Raw genomic sequence first — 16,616 nt, forward strand, 5'->3', positions numbered from 1 at the left:
CCGATCTTCTCGCTCAGGGACCAATCCTTCATCCCAATCCAACCTTCCTGAATTTGACGGCGTGGAAATTGAGTCGATAGTCCTCAGACGAAAAGGATTCTCCCAGGAAGTCATACGTACCATGATGGCAGCCAGAAAACCCGTCTCCTCCAAGACCTACCACCGAGTATGGAAAACTTACAGAGACTGGTGCAATCAGGCTAGTCACCCCTTCCAAGACCTATCGGTCCCGCGCCTCCTGTCCTTCCTACAAGCAGGTCTGGACAAGGGCTTGTCGCTAAGCTCCCTCAAATCTCAGATCTCCGCATTATCTGTACTCTTCCAGAAGCGGCTAGCCATCCTGCCTGACGTGACCACATTCGTTCAAGGAGTATCACACATTTGTCCCCCATTCCGGGAACCTCTGCCCCCGTGGGACCTCAACCTGGTCCTATCTGCACTACAAACTCCTCCATTTGAGCCACTAGCGACCATCCCACTGGCCTGGCTAACCTGGAAGACGGTATTCCTTCTGGCCATCGCCTCAGCCCGCAGGGTGTCAGAAATTAGCGCACTGTCCAGTCAACCTCCATACCTGATATTCCACGAGGACCGAGCAGTACTACGGACCCTACCATCCTTTGTTCCTAAGGTAGTCTCGGCCTTCCACATCAACCAAGACATCACCATTCCATCATTCTGTCCTAATCCGACATCCCCCAAGGAGGTGGCTCTACACTCCCTCGACCCAGTGAGGGCCCTCAAATTCTACCTACATCGTACTCGAGACATACGAGCCACAACCGCTCTATTCATCCTCCATTCCGGCCCACGGAAAGGACACCAGGCGTCCAAGACCACCATATCTCGCTGGATCCGGGAGGCCATACGCAGAGCATACATCGCCCGCGGAAAATCTCCTCCACTTCACATCACAGCTCATTCTACTTGGGGCATAGGATCATCCTGGGCCTTCAGAAACAGAGCTTCAGCCGATCAGGTCTGCAGGGCAGCCACGTGGTCCTCTATTCACTCCTTCACCAAATTCTACCAATTCGAAGTCTTCGCAGCATCTGACGCGCACATTGGTAGAAAAGTGCTACAGGCGGCAATTAATTAGTCCTCCTATTGACTTACCAATCCGCTTCTCCCACCCTGACTTCAAGGGACAGCTTTGGTATGTCCCCATGGTCCCTGTGTCCCACAGACACCTGTTAGAGAAAAGGAGATTTTGTGATACTCACCGTTAAATCCTTTTCTCTCAGGGCGTCTGTGGGACACAGGGCTTCCCCCCCTGGAAGCTGATAAACCTTCTGAACTTCTCTCTGCCTACATGTATATAGTTACTACGTTTATCGTTACCTTATGGTTCTTTGTGACAAAACTGGTGCAGGCAGGAAGTACCGGGGGGTATAGCAGCAGGGAGGAGGGGTTAGTTCTCTTCTTCCTATTCTAGTGTCCTGCCTCCTGCTGGTACCTACTATACCCATGGTCCCTGTGTCTCACAGACGCCCTGAGAGAAAAGGATTTAACGGTGAGTATCACAAAATCTCCTTATCCCCACCTATGGGTGGGGAATTTAGGCTAATTCGGTTGTTTGGCCCTGGGGCCTAACGATCAAATTATAACGACTGGAATAGGTGCAGTTGATTTGGGGACCGCATCAACCAGCCGGTGTGGTCCCCTATCCGACTGAATTTTTTAACCCGATTTCAGCCCAGATATCGGTCAGGCAGGCCAGTTGTAGTTTCCCCTACACAGGCCGATAAGCTGGTGAATTGGTACAAGCGGAAAAACGCAAGCCGATATACGCATGAAAACGCGCGAGAATGCAAAGTCTCGCGTTTTCATGCGTATATCGGCTACAAGTGCCTGCACCCGAGCATATCCCATTCGTTCGGGTGCAGGCACAAGTAGCAGGCGTAGGGCTGAATTTTCGGCAAGCGTTTTTCCGCTTGCCAGAAAAATCAGCCCTACGCCACGTGTGGCATGAGCCTAAGTTTTTTGGGCTCTCTACCAAAAACTACTTTTTAATTAAGTTTGTATCTTTTTTGTTCTGCGCAGGACATCAAAGGAAAATGAGGGACTGTCCTGTGAAAATTGACAGTTGGGAGCTATGCTTTTTACTCATTCCCCCCTTACCTATTTATGCACAGCCCTTGTCTGCCTGCCTGCTTGCCTTTCCTAAACTTATCTGTTCTAGGACTGCTTTTAAGATTAAACTTTCAATCCCCAGTGCTGGAGTAGATTGTTTCAGCAGGAAAGCAAGGACCATGCCTAAAACCTTAAGTAAGGATGGAATGAGTTAAAAGCACCATTAAAAAATTAAAAATTGCAGCAGGGCAGAGAGTGTAAGAGAGAAGTCTTCTAGCAAGAGTTTTTTGGGGGTTTTTTTTGCAGGAGGGGGTGTGAGATTAAAAAAAAAAGGCTGAAAAATATCCGCAAGAAAAATACAGTAGTACTCACCCCTACATAAAGTAGTAACCTTCTTCATGTGAGGAAGTGGAGTGTTTTTTTTTTTACATATGCCAGCGATTTTGTGTAGTTATTATTGCTAACAAAAAATATCTAATCACAAAACTTAAGGTGTCACTAATGCTTTAATATGTTGTTGGGCTATAACGGATTGTTTAAAGTGGATGTTCACCTTCAGACAATAGTCTGAATTTGAACAGAACCTGTGAGAAAAAAACTTTTGTGAAGCATCTTTATTATTTCAGTTTTGTAGTTTTGAAGATATAGACCAGGATCACTGTTCTCACCTATCACTCTCTGCTCTCAGTAGGGGATTTTCCAGACCAGGACTTGGCAGGCAGCCAAAAAAAAGAGTTAACACTTATTTTGTTCTGTGTATGCTTTCATTCTTCTGTTTCATTTGCATATCGTTGATACCATTGGCTGTCAAGATTCAGTCAGTCTGGTCAGTGAAATGCAAATGAAGCAGGAGAGGGAAGGTATGCAGTAACCAGTTCATTGTTAACTTTCTGTTTTGGGCAGAAAGCAAGCTTGGAGTCTTTGATTCCTTCAGAAGACAAGAAGAAAGTAGAGGAGAGAGCCTCTTAGCAGCAAGGATCCTATTCTTTAGCTTCAAAACTACAAAAATGAATTACAAAATGTTTTTTTTTTTCTCCCAGGGGCTGTTCAAATTCTGACTACTTTCTGAAGGTATAATATTCCATTTACGGACATCTAGAGGGCTGCAGTTTGAACATCCTTGGTCTGTGGCACTAGACTTTAATATGTTATGAACAGTTGCTATCCAGTATGAGGTTTAATACTTTGCCTAAAACAGAGGGTGTAATTCATAATGTTATATCGGTGCATCAGCCTTTCTGTACAGTATTAATCATCAAACTGTCACAAAATATTAATTTTGCATCTGTACCTACAGACTAAGCACAACCATTTATGTATCTCATATACATAAACAGTAAAATCCTTCAGAAGAATTTTTTTTTCTTATTCTTGCGTAGGTAGGTGAGAGACATCAAAGGGAAACAGTCTGTTCATTACTATGTGTGTTCTAGCATATAGCTAACAAAAACAGAAGCTTTGGCTCCCATTTTATTTTGTATTATTTGATTTTGTTGGCTCAGCAGAGCTAATTATATAGCAGTTTTATGAAGCCCTTTTCTTTCAATATTTGTCATTAAAAGTTAAGAAAAAACAGTTACACCAAATGATTCAGAGCTGATTTTTTTTTTGTCACAGAAATATTCAATCTAAACCCCCCTAAAATTTTATTTTAATTTAATAGCTGCCCTTTTTAGCTCCCCACCCCCAGCTGTATTACACCTGATGCTATTGAATCTGGTAGCAGCTGGAAAAATTTAAAGCTGCACAATAGAGTTAGCGGCCACCATGTTGGCTGTATTACATCTGGTTCCCAAGATTCACAGCAGCAGTGATTGCCAGGCAGTTGCATGCACACAGGAAGCTGATCCAGTACCAATGCTAATGGTGTTAAGGTTATGCCTATTCCCATATTAGTTTTTTTTTTAAACATTTTATTTGTATTTTTTATTTTTTTTTGGTTGGTTCCTTATTTATGGACCTGCAAATTGGTTCCTTGTCTATGGACATGTAGGGTTAAGGCATTTATTGGCAGACTTATTATGCACAACTTACCATGCCTAAGAGTTATTCAATGCTGGAAACCCTCTGCAAGGAAGAATGGGTGTTAATTCCTAAGGTGTACACAGAAAGAATGTTTTGCTAGAATAGAAATCTGTGATTTAGGACTAAGGGCTTTATTAAGCCCTGACTAAGAGGTGCCTAAGGGCTGTGGCAAATCTCACTTGTTGCGGGCGACTAATCTCCCCGATATGCCATCCACCGGCGAAAATGTAAATCGCTGGTGGGATGGCATACGGGTGATCACGATGCCACATATGCCATCCCACCGGCGATTTACATTCTTGTCTGCCACGGCCCTAAAACGTTGTACTTGCTACACATAGAGCTCATCTATGAATGAAAGGGCAACATGCAGAGCACCCTGTTTTGCTAATTGCCCTGCTTTTTGTGTCATTCTAGCACAATTCAAGCTTCTCTGTAGATGGGCCTAGTTTTGCTCCCCTTAGGACTTATGCAGTGTCTATCATACCAAGGATTTAAATTAATATGCTGCAAAAATGTTTCCTTGCATTTTGCTGTCCTATTCCTCCATCTTCTGACATCACACTACAACCTATTATATATTCAAAGAATCACTTCCTCTTCCCGTAGTAAATGTAAAATTGGTTCTTAAAGGAGAAGGAAAGCTACAGAGGCATTTTATTGCCAATAGATTAGTCACACTAGTGCAAGCTAGAATGCTATATTTATTCTGCAGAATGCTTTACCATACCTGAGTAAACACCCATAGAAGCTCCCTCTGTTGGTTTAAGATAGCAGCTTCCATTTTAGCTTGGCCTGAGATCACTTCCAGTAAGCAGCGTTCAGGCAGAGAACATCTCTCAGTTCAGTTTATGTGTTGTGTCCAGATATGACTGCCACCTAGAAAAACACAGCTATAGTCAACTTACATCTCAAAAGACACTTTCCTTAGGCTGACTTCACCTCCACAACAGTGTGATAATTGTACTAGTATTTGCATCCTTGGAAGAGTGAAGCTAAAATATTTATTTAAGAGGCTTATCAATATCTCGGCCGAAATGTTATATTTTCTTGACATGTCAAATTTCCCATTTACAGTTTATTTATTACAGTTTGATATGGATAATATAGTTAATAGTGGATAATATAGAAATTAATTTGTTATCCCACACAGTGGACCCTTACCTTCACTTTTTTTTTTGTCTAATTCCCACGTGTGCACTGCCTTGTTAAACCCCATCCTATTCTGTTTTTGTGTGTATAAAAGTCTTCTATTAGAGATTCATTTAATGTAACATCTTAAAGCCTGAAGAAGAGATTTAATACATCTTGAAAGATTAATATTTTTACGAACCCACCTTACATTTTCTGCAGCTCAGATTACAGCAGAGAGGGTTGGGGGAGAGACCGGGGGGGGGGGAAGGGGGAAGCTGCCAAGGCTCGTCCCATGCCCCGAAGGATTTTTCTGAGAGAAGGTAGTCTGACACAGAAGATTATGTATACAGAATAGAAGGAAATAAATGGGGTGTTTCTTTTCACTGAGAACAGCAGCAGCAGTTTTGTATGTGTTTATGACTATATTCATAGATCTTTCTGATAAAGCTTTACTTAGTTTTAACCTTTCCTTCTCCTTTAAACAAAGTGCTCAAAATATTTCTTTCTTGACCCATTACGATTGCTTTAGAACATGTAAAATATATATTTTAAGTCTTTATATATGTAATGCTGAAATTGAAGTTTGTTCTGTTGACATAAAGCTCACTCACTTTCTGTAAATATTAAATCTGCATAAATAGATCTTATTTAACAAAAACAAAAAATATTAAATCTGCATAAATAGAAGATCTTATTTAACAAAAACAAAAAAATATAAAATCTGCATAAATAGATCTCATTTATAATAAATATATATATATATATAACACTTATCCAAATTCAGAAAAAGTAAATATCTGTCAAACATGTTAGCTACTCCTAACTCCCCTGTAACTCCTAAAGTGATAGTATATGTAGTATATACACATGTATGTATGTATGCATAAAGGGGTACTGAAATCTATTATGAGTAGCAGCAATTAAAGGAGACATTTTATATAAAGTTCAGAAGCGAGTAGAGCAGGAACAGATTGCCTGTGACATTGCAAAGCCCCGCCCACCCTATGCATCATACCTGCATCTCCTTCATTCTTAAAAGGAACAATAACATTAAAAAAAATATATTTTACAATACTTTAAAATATAATATAGTTTTACCCTGCACTGGTATAACTGGTGTGTTTTTACTTTGGAAAGGTTACTATATAAATTAGTTACTCTGTAGCCATGGGAGTAGACATCTGCCTGCACCAGGATGGAGGTGATGCTTAAGGGTGTAGGCAAGGCAAGGCTGGTGCCAGCATAGGGGCTGATACTTGGCCTGTTTTTCCAAGGCAAGAAACTGCGCCCTTTAGGCTAGTGCCACTGGGGGCCGATTAAATAACAGATAAACTCTGTACAATAGAATGGGATTCTACACAGCTTATCTGTGGTTTTTTTTTCAGTTTGATTGGCTGCCCCCATGACTACACAGCAGCTAATTTATATAAACTGTAGTAGTGTTTCTCATGTCCAATTCTATTGTCATCTCATCTGCATATTAACATACACAATGTGACGAAATCACAACATATTACACACTATAGAACACGTTATATAGCAAAGAAGAGTGAATTCAGCATCAATATACAGATCAAAGGATAATGTGCAAAAATCAAACCATCTTTTTTAATTTCTAATTTCACTATTTTACAAAAGACATAATAATCTTTCATTTTTTGTGCAACATTTTAATTTGTGAAATAAAAACCAGATCTGTTAAGCCTCTAGCCACATCCAAATCTAAGTGCATATTATTTTGCATAATTTGTGTATTATTGTAAAAATAAGCAAATTACTTTAATTCCCACTTTACCTTCTGTTTTTGTGCATATGACAATAAATAGAAAAAATAGTATATATGTATATACATATTCTGTAGACTTGGATTATGTACTATTGAGTGCTATTCTGATATCTACCACTTTTAGCAATAAAGGTGTCAGGGAGCTGCTATCTTTCTACCTTCCCATTGTTCTGCTGTCTGGGGGGAAAGAAAGGTAGAGATATCACTCCAACTTGCAGTAAAGTGTGATTTGAAGTGTATTAGAATGCAAGTCACATGGCTGTAGCACCCTGGGAAATGAAAAATATGGCTAGCACATGTGAAATTTCAAAGTTAAATATAAAAAAAATCTGTTTTCACTTTTTAAACAACTGGTTTCAATACAGGATTTTGCTGTAGAATCTCTATTAACTCATGCGTTTTGAATACAAAAAAAAGTATTCGTTTAAGACCAAGCCTTAATACTTACACAACTCTATTTTGTGTACAATTGATGAGCGTAATAAAACTTGGTCTCTATCGGCTGTTATCCCTTTAGCATTTGTTCAGTTTCTTGCAGCAACATTTACAGTTGTAGGCTACAGATGTTAGTTACATTTAGGTATAATTGTAACATTAAGCTAGTGATGTTTTAAAATGCGAGATTGCATTTTGCCATGATTCAAGAAGATTGCGGCCAAAAAACACAACTTAAATATTTGAGATCTATCATATTAAAAGAATTAAAACATGAAAAACTCCTATCTAAAACTGCCCAAGATTCTGTACAGTTTTGTGGGAAGTGGATCTTCAAGCAAGTTTATGCTAGTGTTTTTTCCCAAGATCTTTGCAATAGTCCAGATTTTACAGGCTTGTTGAAATTGAATAAAGCAGTGTTAATTCATTTGCATTTGAGTATTATGACATGACTTTACTTGATTACAGTTTACACATTCACCTATCAGTTTTTTTTTCTTAAAAATAATTTAACTGTCCCTAAGTGTTTTAGTAGGGTTGGAGCAATATTGTAGTTAGTACCTAGTATTTAAAGTAGGGGCAAAAAGGCAATTTTTGAAAAATCTGAAAACTGACTGTATTGCTAATCTGCTCCTAATGTAAAGAATTACATAATCTATGCAGTTTACAGGTTGCCATCCTATATCTTTTTAATACAGAACAAAGGTGAAAACCTGAATCTGCTATATAAGCAAACACTGAAGTAAAAATGTGAAGTATTAGGGCTCTGGCACACGGGGAGATTAGTCGCCCGCGACAAAACTCCCTGTTCGCGGGCGACTAATCTCCCCGAGTTGCTATAACCTGCCATCCCACCGGCGAAAATGTAAGTCGCCGGTGGGATGGCACACGTGGCGGCGCGATTTCCCGAAAGACACACGGAGCTACTAGTAGCAGCTACTTGTCATGGCTACTAAAGTAGACAATGCTGATCATTTACTGATAATTGTTTCTATGTGTGTTTTAGCAGAGGCAGTTCTCAGTATTGTCTGTGGCAGGGTATTTTTTGGAGTTTAGTAGCCATGACAAGTAGCTGCTACTAGTTGCTCCATGTGTCTTCAGCCTTAAAGAAAGTGCGACCGTTTCATGCCAGTTGTCTTATCATGAGGTCACACTGGGTTTTGGTGTAGTTTGCATTCCCCTAAAATCCATCAGTGTTAAAATGCATTCACCATAAATAAGTATTTTAATTATAAATTGTGATTCCTGTCTCTGTAAGGTTGATCTCTTATTATTGATTTGCTGTTTGATTCTTGCAGAGTTTTTGAAAAGACCATTGGAGACATATGTAAAAAAACTTACAGTACCCGTTCATGTATTACGAATGGAGCAGCGTTCAGGGCTGATCAGGGCTCGTCTAAGGGGTGCTGCTGCATCTAAAGGCCAAGTAATTACTTTTCTAGATGCCCACTGTGAATGTACCGTAGGCTGGTTGGAGCCTTTATTGGCACGCATCAAGCATGACAGGTAATATATTCTAATACTGGTTTCTCAAGATTTTCATGAAAATAAAGCAAATGAAAATGGTTAAAATATCAATGCTTAGTAAAATCAAGACACCTCTCATGTCCACTAAGAAGCCTTGTGTTTAATGAGCTGCTCAATATTTAGTCTTAAAGTAGAAGTAAAGGTAAAAGCTAAGGAACCTTTATCAGAAAGGGCTTTGTAAGTACAGCCATAAGCACTCACAGAAAAGCTGCACTGAGTCCTCTATAAAAAGAAACACATGATTTCTTGTCTTTTGTGTATACATGTAGTTTGGTATCTGACTTCCTCTCCCAGAAAAAAAACCTTCATTCCCAGGGCTGGAGTCTGCTCAGCTCTCTCCCTTCTCCTGCTCCCCCCCCCCCACCCCTCCATAAGAATTTACCCCCTCCCATGATAAAGCTATGGAGACCAAGCTAAAATGGCATCTGCTATCTTAAACAATGGGAGGAAGCATCTAGGGCTGTTTACTCAGGTATGGTAAAGCTTTCTGCAGAATACATAAAGCATTCTAGATGGCACTAATGTGGCTAACCTAATGGCAGTGAAATGCCAAAATGACTTGTCTTCTCCTTTAAGGTGAAGATTTTTCTCTCCCTAATGACCAATTTCAGTGTGATCTGACAAATCCATCAAATTATTGTAAGGTTAGTGGGCACCATACGATCTTACATCTAGCCATTTTTTCGTCCAACATCAGTCAGAAAATCATTTGGGCAAGTGTTCAAATTTTTGTCATTAACAATGAAATTTGCCCATTGTCCAATTGTTTGCAGGACCAAGCAGGTATTTTCCTAGCTTCAACTAGATGATATCGCTTGAAATGGTCATTTTCGTTGATGGACAATTCGTACTTTTAAACAATCAGTTTAAGATAAGCTTGGTCCTACGATAATTAAAAGATCTTTTAAAAATCTTAACGTGTATGGCCAGCTTTACAAAGGCATTAGCCAACCCCAAACCCCATTATTCAACCCCAAAAATAATGTTTTGCCTAATTAAAGAAAACTTAATTCTAAGCAACTTTGCAATATGATTCATTACACATTTATAATGGTTTTTGAGTTATTTTAAATATACTTGCTATTTAAAGCAGTGTTTGTCTGTTCTTTTCTATTCTCTACCCTGGTGGCTTACACTGTTGAAACGCAAGGAAGCAAACTGACACAGCTGTTGAAGGAGACATTGTTTAAAAAGTACCAACCAGGAGTTCAGCAAATGCTACTTTCAATAGCAATTACATTTACAAATAACTTTCAAAGCACTGAAAATTTTGAATAAATTCATTTTGGAAAGTTGCTTAGAATTTTTTTTATTTGTTAGGCAAAACATGTTTTTTGGGGTTGACATGTCCTTTAAGGAAGGGAGGTGTGTGTTTATACAGAGGGATTATTGGTGGCCTGGTGATACCCTCAACCCCCATTTATTCAGAGCATAATATGTGAAAATTTAAAGCCGTATTTAACAAGTATTTAGCAAGTAAAAGTACGATACCTTTTCAGGACAATAACATTTCATTCTAAGAAAGGATTCATTAGATTTTTTGTGTGCATAGGACTTTTGAAGGATTCATTGACAGATTTGTGGTTTATGGATACATACATCTAATAAATCAGATTGGTTGTTTCTACATAAAGACTACATTGCAATAAACATTCAGTAATGATTTCTACTAACTATAAATTAATATGAAAGCACTGTAAAATAGCTTAAAGAAACGTAAATTAAGGTGTTACTGGTCAACATACAATGTACTATTGTATTCTGCTTTTAATTTATAAATAGCTTAAAGAAACGTAAATTAAGGTGCTACTGGTCAACATACAATGTACTATTGTATTCTGCTTTTAATTTATAAATAGCATTTATAATACTATTCAGATATCATGTGCTGCATGGCATAGAACTGTATTTCTCCTTTTTTTGCCTAATTCTCTAAACCTAAAGTTAACATACAGCATGTCAAATGGTATCTCAAATATTCTCAAATTTCTTAAATCTTATAAACGAAGATGTTATTGGGAACAACGCTTTTTATTTTTCAAATCATGTTTGGCTTAAAGATATGTTGCTTCAGCTTCTTGCACAGGTATGAGACCTGTTATCCGCAATGCTCAGGACCTAGGGTTCTTCAGATAAGGGGTCTTTTCATAATTTGGATCTCCATACATTAAGGGCTTAGAAATAATTGTATTCTTCAGTCAATGAAATATTGCAGTAATCTCCCCAAAATGCCATCCCACCGGCGAAAATGTAAATCGTCGGTGGGATGGCATACGCGGTGGCGCGATTTCCCTGAATGGGATTCCCGATGGAATGGCATTTCGGGGAGATTAGTCACCCGCGAACAGGGAGCTTTGTCGCGGGCGACTAATCTCCCCGTGTGCCAGAGCCCTAAAAATCAAACCTAATAGGATTGTTTTGCCTCCAATTAGGATTAATTATATCTTAGTTGGGATAAAATACAAGGTACGGTTTTATTATTACAGAGAAAAAGGAAATATGTTTTAACATTTTAAATTGTTTGAATAAAATGTCTATGGGAGATTACCTTCCCATAATTTAGAACTTAGATAAATGGTTTCACAGAATCCATACCTGTAGTAAGCATGAGATATCAATTTAAAAAGGACATTATATAGAAACACCCCACTTGAATAGGTGTACTGTACAATAAGCAACTCAGGGTCATATTAAATGTGTAAAAGAATATGCTTATAAATACAGTTATTGCACTTCTCTTTACGTAGCGCATTATGATTGAAAAGGTGCCAATGTTGTAAAGCAGAAGCTAGGCCACAAGTAAAAATAAATTGTGTAAAAAGAGTACAAGTCTAGTAATCTTACATTTTCTGTTGTATTTAGTGGAACTTTATTTATGGCCTTAAGGCAAAAGACCTAGTAGAAAAAACTGACATTTTCTAGAAGTTTTGCTTACACATAGACACCTTCCCTTGGCGCAATTGTTAATGGCCTTTTAAAAATTCTGAAAGAACCTAGTCTTCATGAATGGGTGTGATTTATACTCTATATTCTTTGGTATATATAACATGCAGTACAAGAGAACTTCCTTGATTTCTTCATTTATATTTTTATTTTTTATACATTTTATTTTTTATTTTAGGTTTTTTTATTGCCAAACTTTGTCATACCACTGTTGCAAAGCAACAACATAAATTCAACAACAAATTATCATCAGTATGGAGAGCAATGCTTTGGATCATTTTTTAATAGCTTTTAGATACAATTAAGTTGTAAAACTTCTGTTATTTTGGCCACATCAAATCTTTGTTTTTTGTGTGCTTTGTAGATTCTAACTGCCATTACTTTGGCTGGCAGAACTGGCCAAGGATAGCAAAGATGTACTTAAGAAGGAATACTGTGCTTTTATATTCAATATGCACTTCCACTGGTGAAAAGTGCATATTACTGCACTGGTGAGACTGTTAGATAATCACTGTTTTGGTTTTGCTACAGGCGGACAGTAGTGTGTCCAATCATTGATGTGATCAGTGATGATACGTTCGAATATATGGCTGGTTCTGACATGACTTATGGTGGATTTAACTGGAAATTAAACTTCCGATGGTATCCTGTTCCCCAACGTGAAATGGATCGAAGACGAGGTGATCGGACACTTCCAGTGAGGTAGGATGAAAAAAAATTGCAATATAATTATTATTGTACTGATAATTTTACCTGTAGCTGTGTAGATATTTTATGTAACAGAGTGTTCTTCTTTTTAGGACTCCTACTATGGCAGGAGGCCTCTTTTCCATAGACAGAGATTATTTCCAAGAAATAGGAACATATGATGCTGGAATGGACATTTGGGGAGGAGAAAACTTAGAAATATCTTTTCGTGTGAGTGCTGCTTCAGATTTAAAAAAATAAATAAATAAAATATATATATATATTTATATATAAATTTTTAGAATTCTTTGAATCATGATACTGTTTTATGGTTATTATAGTTTTATTCCTTTGCATTTTTATTTCAAGATATGGCAGTGTGGCGGTACATTAGAAATTGTGACATGCTCACATGTTGGACATGTATTCCGAAAAGCCACCCCTTACACTTTCCCAGGTGGCACAGGCCAAATCATAAACAAGAATAACAGACGGCTAGCAGAAGTCTGGATGGATGAATTCAAAAACTTCTTCTATATAATTTCACCTGGTAAGCCACACTCGTTTTACTGCAATCTTTCATTGACTGAAGAATATAGGGTGGGCCATTTATATGGATACACCTTAACATAATGGGAACCCATTCCCATTATGTTAAGGCAGGGATCCCCAACCTTTTATACCCGTGAGCCACATTTAAATGGAAAAAGTGTTGGGGAGCAACACAAGCATGAAAAAGGTTCCTGGTGGTGACAATAAGAGCAATATTTGGCTATTTAATAGGCCCCATGTGGACTGGCAGCCTACAGAAGGCTCTGTTTGGCATTATATTGGGTTTTTATGCAACCAAAACTTGCCTCCAAGCCAAGAATTTAACAATGAGCACCTGCCTTGGGGCCACTGAGAGCAACATCCAAGGGGTTGGGGAGCAACATGTTGCTCACGAGCCACTGGTTGGGGATCACTGTGTTAAGGTGTATCCATATAAATGGCTTCACCCTGTACAATTATTTCTAAAATACTTAGACAAAAGAATATATTATGTTCTTTTATGAATTTTCTTAGTTTTGTATTTTTAAGCAAATTTCACAGTAGGTCACATGCTTCTATACATTCATTCAGAAAAAAAACCTTTGCAAAAAAAAACTGAATGCTAGTAGTATTTAGGAATTTGAATTAGAGTTATCACCCTAAATTGAAATTTGATTAGTAGCAGGGTGACTAATAAAATGAAACTGTTGATTACAGTCATTCTCTTTAGTTTTGAACATAAAATACCCAGAATTATTTTGCTTTGCTTAACAGTTTAATGGTAGGGGTACAGACATTCTGTCTGTCCTTGTCTTAAGAGACTGATCTTCCCTTGTTGAGGTAACATGGTGTTCTAGGCATGAAGGGAGTTTCTCTACTTGTGGGATGTTTTCTACATTTGAGTTGGTACCAAGGGGTCGCAGTTTGTGATTGATTAAGTAAAGGACAGAGGAGCAGGACTATTGCAGGCCAGGGAAGTAAAAAGAAACATTTTAGAGGCACACGAAAAGTACCTACAGATATGAAGGTTAGTAGAATGAGAGGCAATAAAAGAAAAGCAAAATAGACAAGAAACTAAATGAATACATCAAATTGGGGGAGAGTTTTGATGAATGGGGGGCAGAAAGAACAGGCAGTAGGGAAGATGGCAGATGAGGTAGAAAAGAGGAAACAGAACAGAGAAGAAGTGGAGGGCAGGGCCAGTGCAGGTATGGAAAGTACCAGTTCTTGCCACTATTTGTGTTAAAAAAAACTAATTTTTTCGTGTTTTATTAAATGTGAAAACCACAGAATGCACTAGTACAAAATGTCCTATCTAAAAACTATTGAGGTCATGTATAAGTCAGTGGGAGTTGTCCTAGGCAAATTATAAAGACTTTTTTAAATTTTGGTTTTATAGTTTTTTTCCAGTTGTAAGTCCAAGAAAGATTTGTGGGAAATGCAAAAAAACACGTGGTTTTTGTGTTCTTTTTCCGCATTTTAATTTGTTAATCCGTTGTGCTTTTTTTTTTGGATCTTTTTATAAATGACTAGACATTTGTGGTTTTTCGTGGAAATAAAAAAGTATATGATTTTCTTTTCTTTCCTTACAGGGGTGACTAAAGTTGACTATGGAGACATATCTACCAGAGTAGGCTTGAGACATAAACTGCAATGTAAGCCTTTTTCCTGGTACTTAGAAAATGTGTATCCTGATTCCCAGATACCTCGTCATTATTACTCCTTGGGTGAGGTAAGCAACATTATAATAAAGTTGTGTTTTATCAATGTTATTTTACTTATTCACATTTAATTTTACTATTATTTTTTTTACAGTTCTTATTATTGTACACAGGGCCGTATTTATATTTGGGCACCTGAGGGTCTGTGCCTTGGACAGAACAGAACAGTAGAAATAAAGATGATTCATATTTGATCTTCTTTCTCACTTATGATATTATATTTTATTTCCTCTGCTACTGTAAAAAAAATGTTAGGAGTGAAAATTATAGTCCTAATATTAGAAATATGATGTTGCACCGGGCAAAATGTAAATAAGTGTATTTCCTGTTTTTTTTTTTCTTAATATAAAGTAACCATTTAAGTACTGTTGATTATGAGTATGAGCACACAGAATACAGCCTGCAGGGGAGTTGTTTTACTATGTCTAGTGGGTGATTATTTATATACCTACCAGTTGTAGAATTGGAAAATAGATGGGATGTGATTTTAATCTAAATAGCTTATTTTTTTTTTTATTGCTGTTTAATATAACTTCTTGGTGTAATTTAAACAGAGAGATTAGATTATGCAATTAATATTTTCAAAAAACCTATTTTGAATATTTTGCTAGAAACAGATTCTTTATAAACCATACGGATTCTGGGCAGCAGGAAATGAAAAGTGACACTAGTTGGTTTGTTTGCATTTTATACAGTGGTGTGAAAAACTATTTGCCCCCTTCCTGATTTCTTATTCTTTTGCATGTTTGTCACACTTAAATGTTTCTGCTCATCAAAAACCGTTAACTATTAGTCAAAGATAACATAAGTAAACACAAAATGCAGTTTTTAAATGAGGGTTTTTATTATTTAGGGAGAAAAAAAATCCAAACCTACATGGCCCTGTGTGAAAAAGTAATTGCCCCCTGAACCTAATAACTGGTTGGGCCACCCTTAGCAGCAATAACTGCAATCAAGCGTTTGCGATAACTTGCAACGAGTCTTTTACAGCGATCTGGAGGAATTTTGGCCCACTCATCTTTGCAGAATTGTTGTAATTCAGCTTTATTTGAGGGTTTTCTAGCATGAACCGCCTTTTTAAGGTCATGCCACAACATCTCAATAGGATTCAGGTCAGGACTTTGACTAGGCCACTCCAAAGTCTTCATTTTGTTTTTCTTCAGCCATTCGGAGGTGGATTTGCTGGTGTGTTTTGGGTCATTGTCCTGCTGCAGCACCCAAGATCGCTTCAGCTTGAGTTGACGAACAGATGGCCGGACATTCTCCTACAGGATTTTTTGGTAGACAGTAGAATTCATGGTTCCATCTATCACAGCAAGCCTTCCAGGTCCTGAAGCAGCAAAACAACCCCAGACCATCACACTACCGCCACCATATTTTACTGTTGGTATGATGTTCTTTTTCTGAAATGCTGTGTTACTTTTACGCCAGATGTAACGGGACACGCACCTTCCAAAAAGTTCAACTTTTGTCTCGTCGGTCCACAAGATATTGATCTTGGCAATCATTGAGATGTTTTTTAGCAAAATTGAGACGAGCCTTAATGTTCTTTTTGCTTAAAAGTGGTTTGCACCTTGGAAATCTGCCATGCAGGCCGTTTTTGCCCAGTCTCTTTCTTATGGTGGAGTCGTGAACACTGACCATAATTGAGGCAAGTGAGGCCTGCAGTTCTTTAGATGTTGTCCTGGGGTCTTTTGTGGCCTCTCGGATGAGTTGTCTCTGCGCTCTTGGGGTAATTTTGGTCGGCCGGCCAC

General features: G+C 38.1%; 1 protein-coding gene across 2 annotated transcripts in view; it reads left to right on the forward strand.

Moving 5' to 3' along the window:
* The window catches only part of galnt1 (polypeptide N-acetylgalactosaminyltransferase 1), a 77,373-nt gene that overhangs the window by 47,809 nt on the left and 12,948 nt on the right, over positions 1-16,616 (forward strand). Inside the window, exons 5-9 of one of the 2 annotated variants that reach the window (XM_031903409.1) lie at positions 8,752-8,959; positions 12,455-12,625; positions 12,724-12,841; positions 12,980-13,160; positions 14,734-14,873. In XM_031903409.1, coding sequence (XP_031759269.1) covers positions 8,752-8,959; positions 12,455-12,625; positions 12,724-12,841; positions 12,980-13,160; positions 14,734-14,873 — 818 coding nt within the window. 2 annotated transcript variants of the gene reach the window in all.

The sequence above is a fragment of the Xenopus tropicalis genome, chromosome 6 (assembly GCF_000004195.4).
Source record: "Xenopus tropicalis strain Nigerian chromosome 6, UCB_Xtro_10.0, whole genome shotgun sequence".
In the NCBI taxonomy this organism is placed as follows: Eukaryota; Metazoa; Chordata; class Amphibia; order Anura; family Pipidae; genus Xenopus; species Xenopus tropicalis.